At 40.3% G+C, this 20989-nt stretch overlaps 1 protein-coding gene across 1 annotated transcript; it reads right to left on the reverse strand.

Moving 5' to 3' along the window:
- Positions 1–3845: 3845 nt before the first annotated feature.
- LOC110192439 (polyamine-modulated factor 1-binding protein 1) lies at positions 3846–7413 on the reverse strand. The gene is made up of 5 exons (XM_020963588.2): positions 7343–7413; positions 6560–6670; positions 5634–5760; positions 5337–5494; positions 3846–3927 (listed from the first exon to the last, which is right to left on the reverse strand). The coding sequence occupies exons 2-5, from the start codon at positions 6611–6613 to the stop codon at positions 3880–3882; spliced, it is 387 nt and encodes a 128-aa protein (XP_020819247.2). The 5' UTR covers positions 6614–6670; positions 7343–7413; the 3' UTR covers positions 3846–3879.
- Between the last annotated feature and the right edge of the window lie 13576 nt (positions 7414–20989).

The raw sequence follows: 20989 nt of genomic DNA on the forward strand, positions 1-20989 counted from the left end.
GAAATCCGCCTTTCTTGTGCTTTCTACCCATTCATCCTTCGTCTGTCCTCTGGGGCCAAGTGGGACAAGTCAATTCCACTCAATTCAATTCAATTCAAAAATCATTTATTAAACTGCCCTACTATGTGCAAGGCATTAGGGATACAAAAGACAAAAATAAAAGAGTTCCTGCTCTCAAGGAGCTCACAGTCTATACAGATAAGTATAGTACAAGGAAAGTAGAAGAGGGAAAAACTGAGGGGAACCAGGACAGGCTTCAGAGTTGAGTCTTGAAGGAAGACAAAGATTCTGAGATGTAGAGATAAGGTGGGAGTGCATTCCAGACAAGGAGATTGGCTTGTGGGAGTGCACAGAGGCTGGAGAGAGAGGATCAAATTTGGAGAATGGCAGTTTGGCTGAAATGTAGTGTTCATGAATTCAATTCAAGAAGGATTTACTAAGCACTTTGTATTTGTAAGTCACTGTGGTATAAAGGTAGAAATGAAACAGTTCCTGCCCTCAAGGAGCTTACATTCTGCTAGGGGATACAGACAAGTCAGCAGGTAAGTAAACATAACATAATTGAAGTCTAACTCTTTCTCCACATGACAGCTTTTCAAGTACTTGAAGACAATGATCATGTCCCCTTAAATCTTCTCTTCTTCAGGCTAAACATCCCCATTTCCTTCAACCAGTCTTCTCTTATGGCATGGTTTCCAATCTTTGTACCATCTTGGTCACCCTCCTAAAATGTGGGTCCCAGAGAGCTAAACACAATACTTCAGATGTGGTGAGAGGACCATCCCATCCCTTATTCTATACACTATGCCTAATGTAGCCTGAGATTGTCAAGTATGGATGGTGATTGCCCAGATCTGATTCACATTTGTTGAAAGGGTGCTAAGGGTGCTATAGAGCCCTCATATCTTCCCATTTCCTAGTGTATTCTCCCTGGGTTCCTTAGGGTTTCCTGTGCCTGTTCAGTTAGCAGGCAGACTATTTGTCCTTCTTCCTTCAGTAGCTTGGAAGCATCAACGCCCTTTGTTATTAACCCTGGGGTAGTTATGGGGCAGGAAGGAGAAGCTGTGTTGGAGAGGAGGGGAAGATGAACCCTGCCCTCACAGACTTAACACTATAGTTGGGCAGACAGACAATACCTACAGGACAAAGAGAAGCCAATTAAATTCTAACCTGGAGGTTTATTTAATAATTGCAACAGGAATTCAGAGTAGAGCCGGGAGAGTTAGACAAGTCTATGTTTTCCCTTCATGTACAGAAGATAAAGATGAATAGTACCCCAACAGACAAATGGTTAAAAAAAAGAATAGTTTTCAGAAGAGGAAATACACATTATAAATAATCATTTGAATTCCCCAGTAGACAAATAGTTAAAGGACATAAACAGTCCTCAAAAGATAAAATATAAACTATTAATAGCAACCTAAAAAAACATTTCAAATCAATAACATTCAGAGAAATGCAAATAAAAACTACCTAGACATCCATCAAACTAGCAGAGATGCCAAAAGTTAGGAAAACTTGGGAGAGGTTGTGGGAGGACAGTGATGCTAACTCACTGCTGGTGGAGTGGCCACACCATTCTTTTTTTTTTTTAATTTTTTTTTCCATACGCTTTTGAGTTGAAAATTTTTCTCCCCTTTTCTCTCCCCCCCCCCAAGACGGCGCACAATGGCCACACCATTCTGGAAATCAATTAGGAAGCATGTGAGAAGAATTATTTATTTATACCCTTTCACTCAGAGATCTTATTACTAGAACTATATCCTAAGTAGGTGATTGACAGGATTGAAGGAGAGACCCATATGTATAAAAACATCAATGGCAGCATTATTTGCAAAAACAAAAAGCTGGAAATCACCAGGTGCCAAATGATGGGTTCTTAGCTAAAGCAAATTATGGTATATGAGTGTAAAAGAATGTTTCCGTGCTGAAACACAGACAAATATGAAGAATTCAAAGAAAAATGGAAATGTTTCTATGAATTGATACTGAATAAAAAAAGCAGAAGCAACGGAACAGTGCAGACAGTGCCTGCAAGGATGTGAATAACCAATACAGAGAGGCAACAGAATCTGGGTCAAGTATAGCAGTCAGAGTTCGTACTGTACTACCCAAGTTTAAGGACACACTTCTCCTTTCTGTAATCATCCATTTTTTTTTTCAGAAATATGTTTTGTAAAGGGAAGTATCTGATGTATCAAGATTATAATTCATTAATGCATTTTTAAAAATATGGATAGGATTTGAGGGAGATGTGTGTGTTGAGGAGATAACGGTGGAGGAAGATGAAGTGGTAAATGAGAGTTACGTGTAAAAGGTAGTGATAAATCAGTCTAGAAGTGGAGTGTTTTTGTTGGGAAGTTGTGGGAAATGAGGCTGAATAGGTAGCATGAGAATGAATCATAGAAGATCCTGGAAACTGTACAGAGAGTGGTAGACTCTATGCCTGAGGCAACAGGGAACCAATCTTAGTTTGTTAAACATGCAGGCAGAGAAAGGAAACTGCAGGTAGAGAGGCCATCTACCAAGGCGAAAGGGTCACATGGCTAAAGCAGTGACAATGAGAATGGAGCTGGGTGTGGAGTCAGGAAGACTCACCTTCATGAGTTCAAATCCAATCTCAGATATTTACTAGCTGTGTGGTCCTAGGCAAGTCACTCAACCCTGTTTGCCTCAGTTTCCTCATCCGTAAAATGAGCTAGAGAAGGAAATGGCAAACCGCTTCATTGTCTTTGCCAAGAAAACCCCAAGATGGGGTCATGAAGAGTCGGACACAACTGGAATGACCAAACAACAACAATTAATTTGAAAGAGATGGTGGAAGAAGACATAGGACTTGGTAGCCAATAGGATAAAGTGTATGAGGTACAGGGAGGAGACTATTTCAAGAGATTGTTTCTAGCCTGGGAGACTGGTACCACTGTCAGAAATGAAAAAATTAGGGGGCAGCTAGGTGGCACAGCAGATAGAGCACCGGCCCTGAAGTCAGGAGGGCTTGAGTTCAAATCCAGCCTCAGAACGAACACTTGACACCCACTAGCTGTGTGACCCTGGGCAAGTCACTTAACTCCAATTGCCTTAAAAAAAATGAAATGAAAAATTGGAAAGGAGTGTTCATTTTTTTTATTTGAAGAGGAGAGTGGAGAATAAGTAGGTTCTAAACTGCATTGTGGTTTGAACAGTGGGTAAGAATGAAAAGTTGATCATCACTGGGGAGGTGGAAAGGGATGACATCCAGAGTAAACAGGAAGAGGATTAGTTTTAGAGTGGTGGATAAAAACCTGTCCTGTGGGACTGGAAAGAATGGTGTCAAGGCAGTGATAGGTTGAGGTGAAGTGGGGGGCACTTGAGGAACTCATGATGGATGGTCTTAATCTTCTCCATAAAATGAGGTCAGAGACAGTGAGAGATAAACAGAGGCAGGGGGAGGGTGGAATAAAGAATTTTTAAGGCAAGAGAAGATAGTGGAAGGAAACTTGGATGAATTGTTTAGCCTGTCTGAGCCTTAGTTTCCTCATCTGTAAAATAGGGATAATATTTGGGCTGCCTACTTCACATGCTGTAGTAAGGAAAGTGCCTTGTAAACATGAATGCTTTATAAAAAAAAATACGTGAGTTAGTGTTTTATTGAGAGACTTGCTCTTTGTCCTACAAGTCGTCCTGGTTCTGTAAGTCACTCACCCAGTAGTAGCTGTTCTTGGTGGGCCTCATTCAGGTTGTGCTGAAGCTGCTGGACCTTAGCGTCCAGGGCAGCATTCTGGGTCTCGCTTTTTTCCTTCTTCTCCTTCACCTTCTGGAGGGCATGCTCTACCTCTTCTACTCTGGCTTTTTGCTTCTCTATATCTGAGTCCTTTGCATCAAGAGCGTGTTGCGCCTGAATTATTTCCTGATTAGTTTGGATAGGGCTTCATCTTTCTTCTGAATGACCTGAGTAGATCAAAAAAGAAGCATGGTTGTTGGAGGTCTAGGGCTCTCCCCTTCACCTTCCATCTTGTAATCAATTCCAGATGATAGGGAGCTGTGTGTCCAAGCCCAGTGCTTCCCCTCTTTTCCCTTAGAGGATCATGTGTTTTGGCTCTTCTCTAAAACCCCCAATGACTATGTGGAAGGAAAACACAAACTAGCCAATTTAGCTCCTTCTAGGAGTTCTGATGAAGTTTGGTGATGGGAAAACATTAGCCACAGAAATATCTGCTGGTTTCTCAATTTCTCTATTCCAGGAGAGGTTTTCCAGGCTTCATCAGATTTTAGACTTCTTAGTGTTGAGAACATAGGTGTGAACAGAGTGTGGGCCAGGAGTGCTGGCACATGGAATTCTACCCCACCTCACCCTGCGTAAACACCTGTGATTGGGAGTACAGTGCCTTGCACATAATATGCACTTAAAGAAATGTCTGTTTAGTTAAATTTGTTCTTTTAAGACACATTTATATTGAGCAAAAATGTGGAATGTTTTCTCATTGTATAGTTTGTGTCTATAAAAGATGCTTGCAATTTAAAAGATCAATCAAAATCCCTAATGATGCTAACCACAGAAATATTTTCACCACTGAGATATCTTAAAAAAACTTAAAACATACATATATTTTAAACACTGAGATTTTTTTTTGTTTGTTTTTGCTAGGCAGTGGGGTTAAGTGACTTGCCCAGGGTCACACAGCTAGTGAGTGTTATGTGTCCGAGGCTGGATTTGAACTCAGGTCCTCCTGACTCCAGGGCTGGTGCTCTATCCACTGTACCACTTAGCTGCCCCTACACTAAGATGTCTTTAAAAAAAGAATGCTATGGTACAGGTATATCCCTAGCTAGTGTCCCTTTGTAGTGTTTACATGCTGCTTTTTAGGGTTGGAGAAAGAATCTCTTTCTTAAATAATAAGTATTATTGAGTGTTCTTCCTTCAATTTAACCAGTATTTATTAAAAGCCTGCTATGTACCCATCAATCAACAAGCAGGTATTAAGCACCCTACAGCGTGCCAGGCACCATCCTAAGACAATGAAGGAAGCTCCTCTGAAGGAGGTGACAGTCTAATGGGGGAGACCACAAATACAGAATAAATATTTAGATAATTAATGGAAATAAATACAAAGAAGACAAATATATGGTTGTTAGGGAGAGAAGGTACTAGCAGCTGGGATTATCAGCAGAGGCCTCAGTGAGTTGATGGGATCATGGGCTATCCTCTGATCTCTGAGCAGACTCTGATTATAGCCTGTAGGCCATCTGTGCAAATAGTGAGCATTTCCAGAAGTCCTCCGATCCCTGGTCCCCTTTCCTCTCTAGAGTCTTCTCTGGCTTTCTTCTTTCCTACTGAGTCTGAGTGCTTCTCTTCTTACCTTTTCGTTCTCCAAACAGAGGCTCTGGCATTCTTTCAGCTGGCCCTCCAGATTCCTAATGTGTCTCTTCAGGTCCTTCGCTTCTCCATCCTTCCACTCGGTTTGGGTGGCTGTCTCTTGTAGAAGGTTGTGCATATCTAACTCCAGCTTCATGAGGTCTACAACAGAACAGGACAGGATGGGACACAAGACACAATTGCTATAGTCCATCTAGCTGTCCTTTGCTGAGAAGATTTCAGCTCCCTCTTGGGCCCATTTGAATCCTTCCTCCCCCCCCCCCCACCGGCCCAGATTTACCCTTCATGATCTTCTTCTTCTGTTCTGATACTTTTTCTAGTTCCTTCTTCATGTCTTTCAGGAGGTACTGGTATTCTTCTACCCGGATGCATTGGTACTCACACTGCTCCTCAATATGTGCCAAGATCTAGACACACAGTATAATGGGAGGTCAATGGGTGGTTTTCCCAAGGTGAAGATACTCTTTCTGACATGGGGCTAGGAAAGGAAGGCAGTTGACTTCGGGTTTACAGAACACCTGCAAGAGAAAAATCTCACCTATCCCCAGGGGGTTGGGATATAACCAGGGGTGTGCTGGAACATATCTCATACTGGCTCATGAGATCTTGCTGTAAAATTTTCAATGTGAGCATATTTACACCTTGTGAATTGGTAAGCACTACAGATCAGAGCTTGAATTGTTTTGTTGATTGTCTGGACTGAGGAAAGTGATGAAAAATAATGTGGATTAATCTTCAAAGTGTGCTGTGCACGTACATTTTTTTTGGAGAACTAGTTGTTAAGCATTTACCAGCCTACCACTAATTATAAGAAGACGTTTTTCCTGTCTCTCTTAGCCTTAGCTTCAAAGAGCAGCCGACTAAACACCATTGTGGCATATGGAAAGGTAAAGAAAAAGGGTATTGATGCCCTAATGCTATCTTTTGTATACAAAGATTATCCCTCTAGTGAATGGGGTTGTGAGCTGTTTTCCCAATCCTGGGGATGAATTTGCATCCATACATCTCTCCTCTCTCTAAGTGCTGAGTTTCTGTGTACTTTAGGATGTGGGCAAAGGTATGTGTGTGTGGGGTGTGTGTTTGTATGTATGTATATGTATAGCTGTGTGTGGATCTATCTATCTATTTTTCTATCCAAATTCCAGTTCCTGACTACTAATCCTCAGTCTCGAGTAGGGTGGAAATTTTCCAATGAGGACGTCCCACCTGTTTGATATCCTCTGACTCATCTGGAGGGCAGAAAAGTTGTCTGTGGGACATTCTATAGGTAGCAAAATCCACTTCTAATTTTATCAGAGTCTCTTCATGATCCAATATCTGAAAATGGACACAACTCAGGTATAGAACATAATCAAGATACTAAATGGTATTGTGCAAAGGGTGTTGGGTTAGGAACCAGAAGACTGGGGGCCAAGTCTTTGCTCTGTCTCTGCTGGCTGGGTGACAGGTGGGCAAGTTCTTCAATTTTTCTTTGGTTTGGCTTGTAAACATGTAAAATGAAGGTAGTAATATCCACAATGTCTACCTCAAAGGGTTGTTTAGAGGATTAAGAGAGATAGTATGTGTAAAATGCTTTGTAAATTATTAAATGCTGTATAAATGTTAGCTATTATTAATTGAGGCCACATGATATAGTTGCATGTGGCCTGAAGGGCAATGGAAAGGTTTAGGGGTAGGTATGAGTAGCAGTGACACATACTGACTTCATGCATGCTAGAAGCGGTATAAGAGCTAGAAATTTATGATCAGAAAGGGAAGCAGGCCAGACATGCAGGAGTAGTGAGGGATAAGAGCATGAGAGAATGGACCAGGGCAAATGGAAACGTGCCGATATGATACAGTGTTTGAGGATCATCGGGTGAGATAGTCTTCCCTCAGTACCCTTAATTTCCCTCTTTCTTTTTTTCCTTGACAGCTTTGGTTTTTAAAATTTTTTTTTGTCTCTGTGAAAGTTGCTTTAGTAGAAACCTAGTCTCCCGGCCCATTTACTTTAAGATTGCTGCAAACGAGCTTATGGCGGAGCTCCTGAAGCGTATCTTCCTGTTCAGAGCCGTTTTGCAAAGCATCATGCAAACGCTTTTGGGTCTCCTTCAGCTCATAGATTAAGTATTCTGCCATTCTTTCTTTTGGCTGATCCCCTTTGCCATCTTCCTCCTAGTGTTTTTAGGAGAAAAGAAAATCATATGTTGGCTTTGTAAATATATTTAGGGGGAATTTCAGAATTGTTTGAAGGCAGAGAATCTAGACTTGTGTTGACATCCATACATCACTAAGCATTTATTAAGCACCTACTGTGTGCCAGGCACTGTGCAAAGTGCTGGGGATACAAAAAGAGGCAAAAGGCAATCCCTGCCCTCTAAGAGTTTACAGTCTAATGGGAAAGACAACACATAAATATATACAAAGCAAGCTGTATTCAGGATAAATAGGAAGGACTAGGGGTTCAAGAGAGGAGGACAGTGTAGAGCTGAATTAGTTTTACTAAGAGGTTCAGAAGGGGAGAAGAGGAGGGAGAGGCTAATACAGGGGAGATGGCCTGGGAGAGAATTGAGGGGCCAAAGGATTGGAAGTCAAAGTGTAGGCTAGGAGTAGGGTTTTGAATGGGAAGGCAGAGGGAGAGATGAAAAGCCAATATCTTCTGGTCAGACAAGGGGATTCCAGAATTCTTAAACACAGAAGTACATCTCTGTGTGATGTACCGAATGTACCTGATCTCCCATTTGATTGTGAACTTCTTGAGGGCAGAAACTGTCTTTTGCCTCTCTTTGTATCCCCAGGGCTTAGCACAGTGCTTGCCCCATAGCAGGTGCTTAATAGATGTTTATTGATTAATTGATGGATGGCAAGTTTAAGGGTATGACCATTATTATGTGTGGCTGAAGCTGGGAGGAGGTAAGTAGGCTGAGGAACTGAGTGGTTAGCATATTTGAGGCAGAATCAATATGTGTATTGAAGTCCTACAGTATGAGGGTAGGAAAGAAGAGAGGTTACTGAGTGATGGAGGAGGGGGGAGAATGTGGAAGTGGCAATGGGGAGCAAGGAGCATTCCAACTCCTCTTCCTTGACCAGTGAGCTGAGAATGAGTAGAGCTGCAGTCAATATTGGAAAAGGTGGCCAGGATGGCTGTGTCATCAGGGGCAAGGTTTCAGTAAGAGCTAGTGGATGGAAGGAGGAGGAGAGGAAAAGATTTAAGATGAAGGTAAGTTTGTTGCTTATGGAACAGGCATTCCAGAGGGCACAGTGGAAGGGCTGGATGGAGTTAGGTCAAAACTTTGGGGTGAAAGGGTTGATGGGGATGGGAATGAGGAATTGGGTGGTAGGGGGTGTGGAATGGGTTTTAGATGATAATCTATAGGAGTTCAGAGACACCAGGATGTAAAAGTTATGACCAGATACAAGAATATCCATCATTGAGTGAAGGGTGTCACCCTCCACTATCCAAAAACAGGAACAACAGGAGATGGGAGAAATAGATATTTTCTACATGTTGTGACCTAGAATCTTTTTCTGGATGATCTGAAATGCTCAATGAAGACTGATTTTCTGTATTTGTTAATAGCAGGTTATCAAGTCATATATATATATATATATATATATATCACTTTGGATTGCAGTGTATTCCTACTTTGCCTCATCCACCCCCACTGAACCTGACTTACCTTAGTATATTTTACTTAGGCTTATTTTAAAATTAATTTGCATTCACTGGGCAGTACAGAGAGGGGAAGCAGCCCAGCAGTACAGTGAAGGATACATTTTCTAAAGAGATAATTATTTAGTGGGTAATACATAGATAGACAATTAAGAATTAACTGTGCCATTATCCCTATTTTACCAAATGATTGATAAATCATCACCAATTCACTACCAATGAATTTCAAGCACAGAGAAGGTAAGAGGCTTTCCCAAAATGAAGGGATGTTGGTTGGGGAAGTGGGAACAAGATATAAGAACTTCAGTTCTGTCTCCTGGTCACTCTGTGTGATCTGTCCATCTCTTGCCGTCTGTTCCCTAACATGTTAAACTGCATTTGTGTTGAGTGGAGGTCCTCGCTTCTTTCTATGGGGACATGGGAGATTCAGGTACACGTTTTGGTTATTTTCTTTATTCCTTAATAGGTTAAGACAGCCCTTCCCATAGTAGGGATACTCAAAATAAGCATGTTACAGTCTCAAGGAGATTTTAACCACTTTGAGAGCACAGAATTACAGTTCAAAAGACCAAAATTTGAAAATTCAAGTAGAGGGCTTTTCTGACAAAAGGTTTGGTGGCTTTTTCCCCCTTGTAAGAACCACGGAGCTTGTCCAAAGCAACAACTTAGGAGGCCTGCTTTGGTTTCATTGCAGTGAATGGGCGTGGCCTTTGCCTTACCTGCATGGGGATGATTTTGATGTCTTGTTCTAAGGCCTTCATTTGGCACTCCAGCAATTCGAGGCTCTTCACGGCTGCCTGATACTTATCCTTGTAAAGAGTTAAACTGCTTTCCAGGGAGATGATCCTATTTTCAGCCAAGGCAAGTTGTTCCTGAGATATTTGGAGCTTCTCCTGAAGCCTTTTGTTATCTTCCTTATTCTTTTCCATCTCTTCCTCATAGATTGTAACCTGTTAGTACAACACCACCAAGAGTTACCCATCTCACAGATACATCTGATTGGGAAAGTGTCTCTGCGTGAAGAGTTACTTACATGTGCAAGTATTGAGTAAGTATTTAATGAATGAATGGACGGATGGACGGATGAATGAATGAATGAATGAATGGTACAAGACTCCATACAAGAATAATCGAAACCCAAAGATCACAGAGTATGACATGTTATTGACTAAATTGACTAAATTTAGACTGTTAATTGACTGAATTTCATGAGCCTGACCCAGAATCTTCAACTGAGCTTATCACCCTGCCATATGCATCCCCATTTCCCAGCACAGCACCTGAAACATGGTAGGTGCTTAATGAATCTTGTTGAATGATCGACCACAGGAAAGGTGTAATTAATATTATCAATTTGCATCGTCTCTCAGGTTGAAAAGCTGATGGACCTATCTTTCAGGACAACCATATTGTGACTTTGTGAGTTGGGCAGTTAAGCCAATCATACTTTTAGAAAGATAAAGCTTTAAAATTGGAATGTCACTGCAGAGGAAACCTAAGATTGTCCAAAAGTAAGTCCAGACTCAGAAACAAAAATCAGATCAGCTAAAAGTTCAAAATTGTTTAATTTGGCAGAAGAGGTTAGATTGTTGTGATGGTTTTGAATTAGGAAATGGGCAGTAAAGTGACTTCAAGCTTTACTCAAAGTGTAGGAAAACTTGCTTATTGACAGGGACAAACAATGTTTAGTGTCTATAAATTATCAGAAAATGAAATGGAAAGACATATAACTTTGTGGATTACATCAAAAGCCATAAAAAGGTTGCCAAGATTGTATTTCTTAAATGGGCCAATGAAAGGATCAACACCAGATTATAACTATGTATAAATAAGTAAGCCCCAGAGTGTGTTGGAAAACATCCACTATTGTCCATATTGAGGTAAACTCTTGATAACAAATCAACATATTCTGGCCTGAAAACTGGGTATTCTGTTATCTGATTAACCTTAAGCCACACTCCCTTCATGTAGCGTTTTCTAATCCCTTAGCTGTTTAGTGCGCCCCTCCCCAAATTAACTTGAATCTCTTTTGTATTTGTTCTCTCTCTCTCTCTCTCTCTCTCTCTCTCTCTCTCTCTCTCTCTCTCTCTCTCTCTCTCTCTCTCTCCCTCTCTCCCCCTCTATCTCCATATATCTATATGGATATATGGATATATATATATAATATGTATATATCTTTATATATATACATATCAATCTCTATATATATGAAAAGAGAATATATATGTGTATGTGTGTATATAAGTATGTGTATATGTGTGTGTGTGTGTGTGTGTGTGTGTGTGTGTATATATATATATATATGTGGAGAGAGAGAGAGAGAGGTATAAAGATATGTATATAGTCATACGTGTTCTGTCCCCCATTTTAAATCTTATGGTTCTATGATCCTGTAAGTGTTAAGTTGTGTGAGATAGATATATAAGCGCCATAGAAATTCAGAGTAAAGAGAGAGATAATGTAAACTGTAGCAATTTGGGAAGACTTCATGGATGGGTCTGTGGGTCCAAATAATCTTGAGAAGAACTCTTGATAGTCAAGTTAAATCTGACAGTCTAAGCCGATTGCATATGGCCATTCCTCATTTGAGATACATTTCAGGAATTACTGTGTTCAAGGTAGTCACTGTATAAAGAGGAGAGGAGAGGGGCATTTGAAATTCAGACAGCTTTGTGCTTTGGTGCTCAGAGGAATTCAGTTTGAGGAACTTGGCTGAATGCCTAGAAGTATCTGTTCGAATCTCTCTTTAGCCTTTTACTCATTTGTACAGGCCAGGGTCACTTTATCTGAGTTGGGATATCTTGTGGGAGGCATAGTTTCTCTCAATGAAATCAACCCTTTTGAACCATTCAAGTTTAAACCAGCCTTGCAAATAGTGTTCTAAAATCATTGGGCAGATAACACTTACCCTCTGGGGCTTATTTACCTCTTCTTACTGCTTACCTTTCTTATCCCTTTCTCTTATTATCACGGTCTCTGGTCATTGGTAATTATTTTTTCCTCCTTCTTCTGATAGCTACACACCTCAAAAATCCCTACATTTTAAGCATTAGCACCACTCCAGTGGTGGTCAGCCTGTCAACAAGCTTTTATTAAGTGCTTGCTATGTGCCAAGAATGATGCAAAGAACTGGATTTATGAAGGAAAAACCAAGTCCCTGCCCTCAAGGAGCTCACATTCTAGTGGAGGAGACAACATATAAATGCTATATGCTTGCAAGAAAAATACAGGGTGAATGAAATGTAGTCTCTGAGGTAAACTAGTAGCAGCAGGAGGGGCTGGGAAAGGCTCCCTGTAGAAGGGGAATTTGAACTGAGTCTTGACAAAAGCCAGGGAAGCTAACAGGGGATGCGTAGATGGGGAATTCCAGGCACAGAGGTACAGGAAAGGGCAGAGTGGAGAAGGTAACGGTTGTGGGCAGGAGAGAGCAGGAATGCAGCTGTTGTTGGATTGTAGTATGTGGAGGATTCTCTCTTACGAAGTATAAGAAGACTGGAAAGGTAGGAAGGGGCTTTAACTATCAAAGAGAAGAGTTTATATTTGATCCTGGATGTAAAAGGGAAACAGCCGGAGTTTACTGAGCAGTGGGGTGACCTGAATTTTAGGAAAATCATTTTGGCAGTTGAGTGGAAGACAGATTGGAGTGGGGAGAGAGTTGAAGCAAGGAGACCAAATAGAATATCATATCCCATTCCAAATAACTACAAAATGCACAAAATATCTGTGGATTAATCTACCAAAAAGCACACAAAAGATTTGTATAGATTCAACTACAGAGCGCTTCTTAAAGAAATAAAGAAAAGCTTAAATAGCTGGAGGAATATTTAGTGCTCATGGCTGGGGTGTCCCAATAGGGTAAAAATGATAATGCTACCAAAGTTAATTTACATTTTAAGGCTATACCAATCAGATTATCAAAGGGTTACTTTACAGAACTAAAAAGATTAATGAAATTCATTTGGAAAAAGAAAAGGTCTAGAATATCAAGGGAAATGATGAAAAGAGGTAGGGGCAGGAGAGGGTTGGCCTTTCTAGACATCAAATTACATTATAAAGCAGCAGTCATCAAAACTATTTAGTATTGGTTAAAAGATGTAGAGATAGATTAATAGAAAAGACTAGATAAGGGAGAATCAAAAACAATAGAACTCAGTAACCCAATGTTAGATAAAGTGGAAAATGTAAACTGTTTAGGAAAGAACTACCTATTTGATAAAATCTGCTAGGAAAACTGGAAAGAAGTCTGGCAGAAATTAGCCTTAATCCAACAACCTACACCATATTCTACAATACATCTTTTTCTTTCTTTCTTTTTTTTTTTGGTTAGACAATGGGGTTAAGTGACTTGCCTGGGGTCACACAGCTAGTAAGTATTATGTGTCTGAGGCCAGATTTGAACTCAGGTTCTCCTGAATCCAGGGCAGGTGCTCTATCCACTGCGCCACCTAGCTGCCCCTCTACAATACATCTTAACTGGATATGTGATGTTAATATTAGAGATTATACTATAAAAATTTTCCCACCAGATACCCTGCTTTTGTACTTCTCTGCAATCCCTAGCTGCCTTTCTTCCCTGGGAAATATCATTATGCTATAAGACTGAATCTGCTTGGTCCTTACCTCTCCTCAGTCCCCTCTGATTGGAACCTGTGACTGGAGGGAGGGCAGGGCTATGGGCCCTCAAAGAAGGGGCTCAGCACAGTTTTTCCTCCCATTTCCCACCAGCTTTTGGACATATCTGGATCTCTCCATCATGACCTCATGTGGGAGTACCTTCCTTCTCCCCTTACTTCTGCCACTGCTTTTCAGCTTCCTTTTGTCAATTGTCTTCCCCCATTAGATTGAAGGACTACCTTTGTTTTTATTTGTATTCCCAGCATTTAGCACAGTGCCTGGCACATAGTAGGTGCTTAATAAATGTTTATGAATTGAATTGATTGATGTGTAATTTGTTTGACCAATAGCTAAACTCAGTCCGCTCAGGAGATTTGAATCTGACTTTCCTGAAGAAAGGTGTATTTGGTGGCCCTTTAAGATCCAGCTCCAGTTTTTGTACCAGAAAGAGGTATCCATAAAAAACAAATGATCTAAATGGAACAGAAAGGAGATGCAGCATTGGTAAGATTGCTCAGTGGGCTTACCACTTGATTTTCAATGGGCCTGCCCTCGGTGAGAGAGACAGCACTTCCACGAATGGCGGTTGTAACCCATACCTCATCCTCCTTCATCTGGCAGTGCTGGTGAAGCATTTCTAGGTCACAGGTTTGCTTATCCAGGATGGACTGATATTGCAAGAGTGAGCAGTAAGAAGACTGTAATTCTTCTGTGCGAATCTCCAGTTCCTGCTGAAGAGCCAGCAACTTTTCGTTTAGCTGATGGAGTTGTATCTGACGGGTCTGGTTACAGCAGCCAAACTCTGCTTGCAGCTGCTGTTTACACTGAAATAATAATAATAATGATGATGATGATGGTGATGATGATGATGATGATAGCAAACAACAGCAGCAACAGGTAACCATGCCATCTCCTATTTGCACCATGTTTTATAGTTCATAAGTATTTCCTGCTATCTCTTATGGTCATATGGTACTTCAAGTTTGCAAATTACCATCACATGCATTATCTTATTTTGATAATTGGGAATAGAAAAATAGAAAAATTTTTTTTAAAGAAGTTGTCATTCAGTATTCATTCAACAAACATTTACTGAGCCCATTGTGTTCAGCCATGTGCTAGATGCAGGGGAAGTAGATTATATGACCCCTGTACTTTAGGAGCTCATTATCTAATTGGGAAGATGAACCACATATTCATGAACTAACCACACAAACGTGCAGATTTCTAGTGAGGAGTTTCTTTCCTACACAAAGATGTCACTAGACTCACACCGTCTTTAGACCACGTTCTTCGAATCATCTCTTCCCATAGAGGTGATGGAAGTCTATTGATCCATCTACACCTTTACTGCTCTTTTGAGGCCAATGCCTGTTCAACCTACAAAGCCCAGCTCAAATTCTACCTCCGTGGAACTTTCTCTGATTAACCCAGGAGTCCTGGCCTCTGACCTTCTATAGTGTTGATGGTTTGTGCTGCCTTAAGATTATTCATGTGTACTTCTGAGCTTTCTGCTAAATTGTTAAGTCCTTGTGAGGAGGGATCATATCTTATACTTTTTTGTACCTTCCAAAGCATCTAGCACAGAGTAGGTGTTCATTGTATGGGCGTATGTGTGTATGCACACATATGTATATATATGCATATATACATACATGAATGAATGAAAGCTAATGGATCTCCTTAGGGAGTGAAGTAAGAACCTTTGTGCCATGAGCACAGTGACCAAATATGCTAAGCTAAACAACTATGGTTTGGTGAATTTGGTGAATCCCATCTCTACTGCCTGTCTTTCGGTGTCTGAGATTCTTGGTATGCCAATATTTACATGTTATGTGTTAGGTGGTTAACCATGGGTAATGAGAGTTGCTTCTCTGGATCCTTCAGGGGGTGAATAATGAGCTCTAGGCTGAGAGAACAAGAACAGAGACAATGAAAGTCACAAAGAGGAGATATTTGCAAGGTATTTTAATCCGAAATAAGCTGGTGACTGACAATGCAAAGGGAAGACACATGGTGGACCCAGGTAGGTTATGGCATGTTATCATCAATGACTTGAGTATAAGAAGCTGCAGAAAAATATCATCCAGGTACCTATGATTAGGAAAGGAAGTAGGAATAAAGGAAGAGAGCCCGAGTGTTTCTCTGATACCCACAAAATGTTTAAAAGACCCAGAAGATTTATGGGAGGAAATGTACAAGAATTGCCTGAGATTGTGATCTGTACTGATGGATAAAGTGCCCACATCAATGAACTTCTAAGTCCAATGGAATATTCTCTCCAGTAGTCTTAAGGATCAGAAGTGACATAGACTTCTCAGGTGGCTGGTAAAAGGAATCTCAGCTTGGCTTAGACCCAGAAAGAGAGAAGCAAGTGGGCTTGCATGAGAAATACACTTCTTGGGCATCTGGGGCAAGTATACCTCAGACTGAACAAGACAGGGGAGGGGAAGAGAGAGAGAGAGAGAGAGAGAGAGAGACAGACAGACAGACAGACAGACTGAGCTGGAAGAAGAAAGTGAATATAGAAGATTCTATGAGTTAGGCAAAATGAAACACTGAAATTAAAGCTTACCTAACTCTCGGCTCAGATGAGCTACTGGATATAAAGAAATCAGTAGAAACTGTATTTGGGGTTGATGAATGCTGGACCAGATGTATCAACCCTGTATACCAACCTGCTTTGAGTTTGAGACCTTATATGATCTCATTGCTTTTGGCAAAGTAGTAATTACTCTATTCAAGAAGAATGTGTGAGTGTGAGTGTGTGGCAGTTCTGACAACTTACCTTTATCTGAGGAGGGGTACATTACTAGGCCTATACCCCAAAGAGAGAAAATAGGAAAAAGACCCATCTATACAAAAATATTTATAGTAGCTCTTTTCATAGTATCTCCAGACTAGAAACTAAAGGTGTCCATCAATTAGGGAACGGCTGAACAAATTATGGTAATACCAACCACAATTTCAGGAGACTGATAATAATGATGCATGCTATCTATCACTTCCAGAGAGGTGATGGACTCAAGCTACAGAATGAGACATATTTTTCATGGCCAATATGGACTTTGCTTTGTTTGACTCTGCATATTTGTCATAAGTTTTCTTTTTCTTTTTCTTTTACCAGTGGTGGGTGGGAGAAAAAAGAAATGCTTGTTAGTTAGGGGGAGAAAAACAGCTGGAGGAGAGGTGCAAGGATAAGGAAAGCAAAGGGCCATGGGATGGTTTTAAGGCTGCTGTGACTAGAAATAGTCCCACGTCTTCAAGTGGTAGCAAAGAAGGCAGAGAGTCTGCTGTGTTACCACACCAGCCACAGCCCTGGTAATAGAGTATGGACTTATGGATATTTAAATTCTGATAGATTGTAAAGCAAGAGAGAGGTCATCAAAAGTTGGGGTGAATTAAGAAAGGCTCCCTGGAAAAGGATCATGAAGTAAAGACGTCAATAATATCCTCTTGTTGCAAACATTACAAACAAACAAAACGCCTTTGCATATCTTATTCCTTTTAGATTCCCTTTCTTTCAGAGGTTGAGTCAGTGAGGACTCATCTTCACAATGATTTGACCTTGGATCATTAGGAAATAGGAAGCCCAGAGCTTACCCCAACAGTGTTAAACTGGATTGGATTTTGCTGACTGGGACATACTTTGCCCGATGTGAAACTAACATTGGGCACCATATCACCTTGTTAGTTACCTCTCCTTCCTTTGCCTTCCCTTCTCCTTACTCCATGGGCGTATTTTTCTCATCATCCAGAAAAATGATGGAAGGAACTTTTAAAATTTTATTTTATTTTTGAAAAAAGCCACCTCCTTCATAAACCCTAAACCTACATGTGTTCGTATCTTAAATGAGGTTTGGAAATTTCCTGAGAGCAGAAACAAGTGCTACAAATAGTGACAACCTTTAATATTTACCGGATGCAAAAAACTCACGATTTTCTTAGTACAGAGATAATATGGCAAGTCTCCAGTTTTGTCCTAGATTGGTATAACATGGCATCTTAGACAGCTATAAAGGTGCAAAGCACTCTCAAAACCAGCTAGCTGGGCAGAAGCAGTCCATTTCTTCCTAGTATCAGGGAGCAGAGGTATATTTTATACCATCTCACTTGTTATAAAGACATTCTAAGACTGTTTCTGTCTGCTGAAAAACTGTAGTGTTTGTCTCCAGAGTCACCACATGAAACATTTTCTCAGATAGTTTTATATGCTTTTGGCTAGAATAGAGCAGCCTGTAACAGAGTAATAAGGAGAAGACAAGAGAAGGGCATTTCACATTCAGACACCATTGACATTCAGGAGACTTGGAGGAATGCCTGGATGTATTTGAATCCTTTTAAATTTCCACTTATTTATTCTCATGTGTTCAAAAGGTTTTTATTTTCCTTAATTCAAAGTGAATAGAAAATGGGCTGCTAAAGAATTGTTTCTATTTAATTTGCATATGAGTCAAAGAAAAGTATAATTGAAGGCATCATTGCATTTCCTGTTACCCTTTTGTTGTTGAAACGTTTTCTTTCCATACAATGAGGATATGAATATTTTATAAACTTCTATTTTGACCTCCAAATGGGGATCTGGAGAAATCAAGCAAGTTGGACATAATTTAATAGCAACTTGATTAGTGCTTAGAATAAAAATCACAGAATCACAGAGCTAGGCCACATTTCTAGAGGTCATCTGATCCAGAACTGGTCTCAGGCAGGCTTTGCACCCAACTCTAAGCCATGACTTCCTACGGGAACTGGTTCCCATGCCTAGTCAACCATGTTGTCCACTGATACACTAACAGATTGGCTTTGTTGGTTCTGAATGGCTCTTCCTCCCTTTTTACCTAGGTGGTCTCTCATTTCATGGTGAAAGGAAATTAATTGATCTGGTGTGATTTGCTTTTTGAAGAGGCATGCTGGCTGTTACCCCAACAGTTTGTGCTTTTCGGGGTGATGTTAATTGATTCATGATTAGCTCTAGTATCTTCCCTGTTATCCAAGCTAACTGCTCCCGTAATTATCAGAAGTGTCCTTTCTGACCTTTTTAAAAAAAAAACCCGAAAATATCATTTGCACTTTTCTAGTCCTTAGGGACTTCCTCATCCTCTTCTTTTTTAAGTTCTCAGAAATCACAGCAATTCCACAAGAATACCTGCCAATTCCTTCAGTGCGCTTCTGTGCCTGTCATCAGGTCCTTCTGATTTGCCTACGTCTAACTTTTAAAAAGATTTTCCAGCCATGCTTCCTGCTGTTTCTTCACAGGGAGTAATCGTTCTGGTTATTTGATCACAGTTTTGTTTATTTGTTTGTTTAAGACAGAAGTAAAAAAAAATCCTACTGCCTTTTTGCAGACATGGTTATCAATTTTCCTTCCTTACGTAAGCGTGTGACATTTTCCTTATAGTTCTTGTTTGGCCTCCTAACACTAAATAATATTTATCTCTTACCTTTTGTGTTTCTTGCAAGGTGTATATTCTGTCGTTTACAGTGAAGCCTATCTTCATGTATGCATAACTGGCTTTTTTTTTTATAGAGCATCCCTGGATTACTTTTTGTTCTTCAGATTTTCTTCTTACTAACACTTTAAACTTCCACGAGTTTGATTTTTCTTAGTTTGCTGAATTTTCTTTTTCCATCCCCAAGCATTAAAAATATCAACTTGTCGTCACCTCTGCTAAGATCTAATTCTCTTTTTTCAGTCCACAATGAATTTCTGCTTTTATAAGAACCAAATCCAGAAGGGCATCTGCTCTGCCTAGTTTTTTCTTCTAAATTTCATGCTGATATCCTGTCCTAAGACATTCCAGTTAGTGGAGTGACAGTAGGTAGGCTACTACATCATTTCTTTTTCTAGTGGAAATCTGAGTGAAAAGAGAGTCTCCTATCATCATCAGGCCCAAAGATGTTCTAGGAAATTCCATGAAGAGAGCCTCTTGTACCTTTTCTTCCTGGTTAAGCATCTCCTTATTACACTATCTATCTCCTTTATAATTGATTAGATCACAGAATTACAGAAGTGGAAGGCACTTTCTAGGTCATCTAGGTCAACCCTCTCCTTGAAGTACATATAGCTTATGGACAAGGAAAGAAGATGAGTTGTCAGGTCAGCAAAACAAATAACAGATGTTCATGGAAAGCAAAATTCCAAACCATTTTACTTTAAAAATCCAGTTGACAGCCCAAAGTTTTCATCTCTATCTGCTGCTTCTTAATCTTTCAACTCAACTCAAAGGCTCTATTGATTTCTGAGTTTTGGAATGTGTATGAATAATATCTCTGATATATGAGGCTATATTGCTTCTCTTTCCCCCTTCCTGCCCTTTCTGAATGAGTTCTGTTCTTACCAACTTAGCATTTAGTCAACACCATTCCATTAGGGTTCAGTTTTCCATTGAAGACATCGTGAGCTTGAGGTAAAACCTTTAGTTTCTCCTGTATATTTCCCCTGAAATTTGCACTTATTTCTCAAGGCCTATATGTTGTAATGTCAGACAATTTTGTCTTCTACCCATTGCTTCTCAGCTAACCTCATCAGTTTTTTCCAAGTTTAGTTTCCACCAGAGAGAGCAGATCTGTAGAAAAACACTTGGTCATATGTGTTGGTGGCTTTCAGAATGGACGCCTGTCAGTGTTGGTCTGTGCTCCCCAAATAAATAGATGGGTTAAAAAAAGAAAGGTAGATGTGGCAGTTGGCATGATTGCATATCTGTAGAAGATGACAGGATGAATATGAGTCCATATCTAACTGTTTGTGCTTACATGGGGAAGCAATTTAAATTCTGCTGTAAGTGCTGGAAAGAGCCAGGGACGCTTTGACTGTGGTTTCTTGCTGTTGGACCATCTTCCTGGCAATTAGAAAAAGGGAAAGGCCGGGTGTACGGGCAGAGAGCTGCAGGGGCTCTTCATCACATGACTCTCCCTGTCTCAGAAGAGAATTGCTTGATAAGTAAAACTCGCTGCAGCAATATGAAAATCTCTCCCTATATCTGGCAGAGGAATCTAGATATAATTGTGGAGCCGAGGGTAATATTAATAGAAAAGGAAATTAAGTTCATATCCTTTCTCCAACCCTTTTAGGAAAACTGAAGGGTTTCTCCTATAACTGGTACTCCCTGGGAAAAGGGTGGAAATGCTCAGTAGGCTGAAGTAGAAATGTTTGTGTTAGCAGGATTTCCAGAGCATTGCAGACTAGCAATTTTTCATCTCTTCATTGAGGTGGCAAGTGCATGGCTTGTCTAACAGACACAATTAAAGAAGACCAGAAACTTTATGACAACTCTAATGGGCCCAGTTGTTGATAAGATGGCAAACCAGAAGGTAATTTTAAGACTCAACCATGCGTCCGTGTGATCAATATCCCTTCCAAGTTTACCAGC

Source organism: Phascolarctos cinereus, unplaced genomic scaffold (genome assembly GCF_003287225.1).
Source record: "Phascolarctos cinereus isolate Bilbo 61053 unplaced genomic scaffold, phaCin_HiC Scaffold_2;HRSCAF=192, whole genome shotgun sequence".
NCBI classification, from domain to species: Eukaryota; Metazoa; Chordata; class Mammalia; order Diprotodontia; family Phascolarctidae; genus Phascolarctos; species Phascolarctos cinereus.

Coding starts and splice junctions, on each gene's coding strand:
- LOC110192439 (XM_020963588.2), bottom strand. CDS start 6,613: ATGTCCCACAGACAACTTTTCTGCCCTCCAGATGAGTCAGAGGATATC. Junction 5,495..5,633: donor GAAGAAGAAGATCATGAAGG/GTAAATCTGGGC, acceptor GTTCTGTTGTAG/ACCTCATGAAGCTGGAGTTA. Junction 3,928..5,336: donor TCTGTTTGGAGAACGAAAAG/GTAAGAAGAGAA, acceptor TGATCTACTCAG/GTCATTCAGAAGAAAGATGA.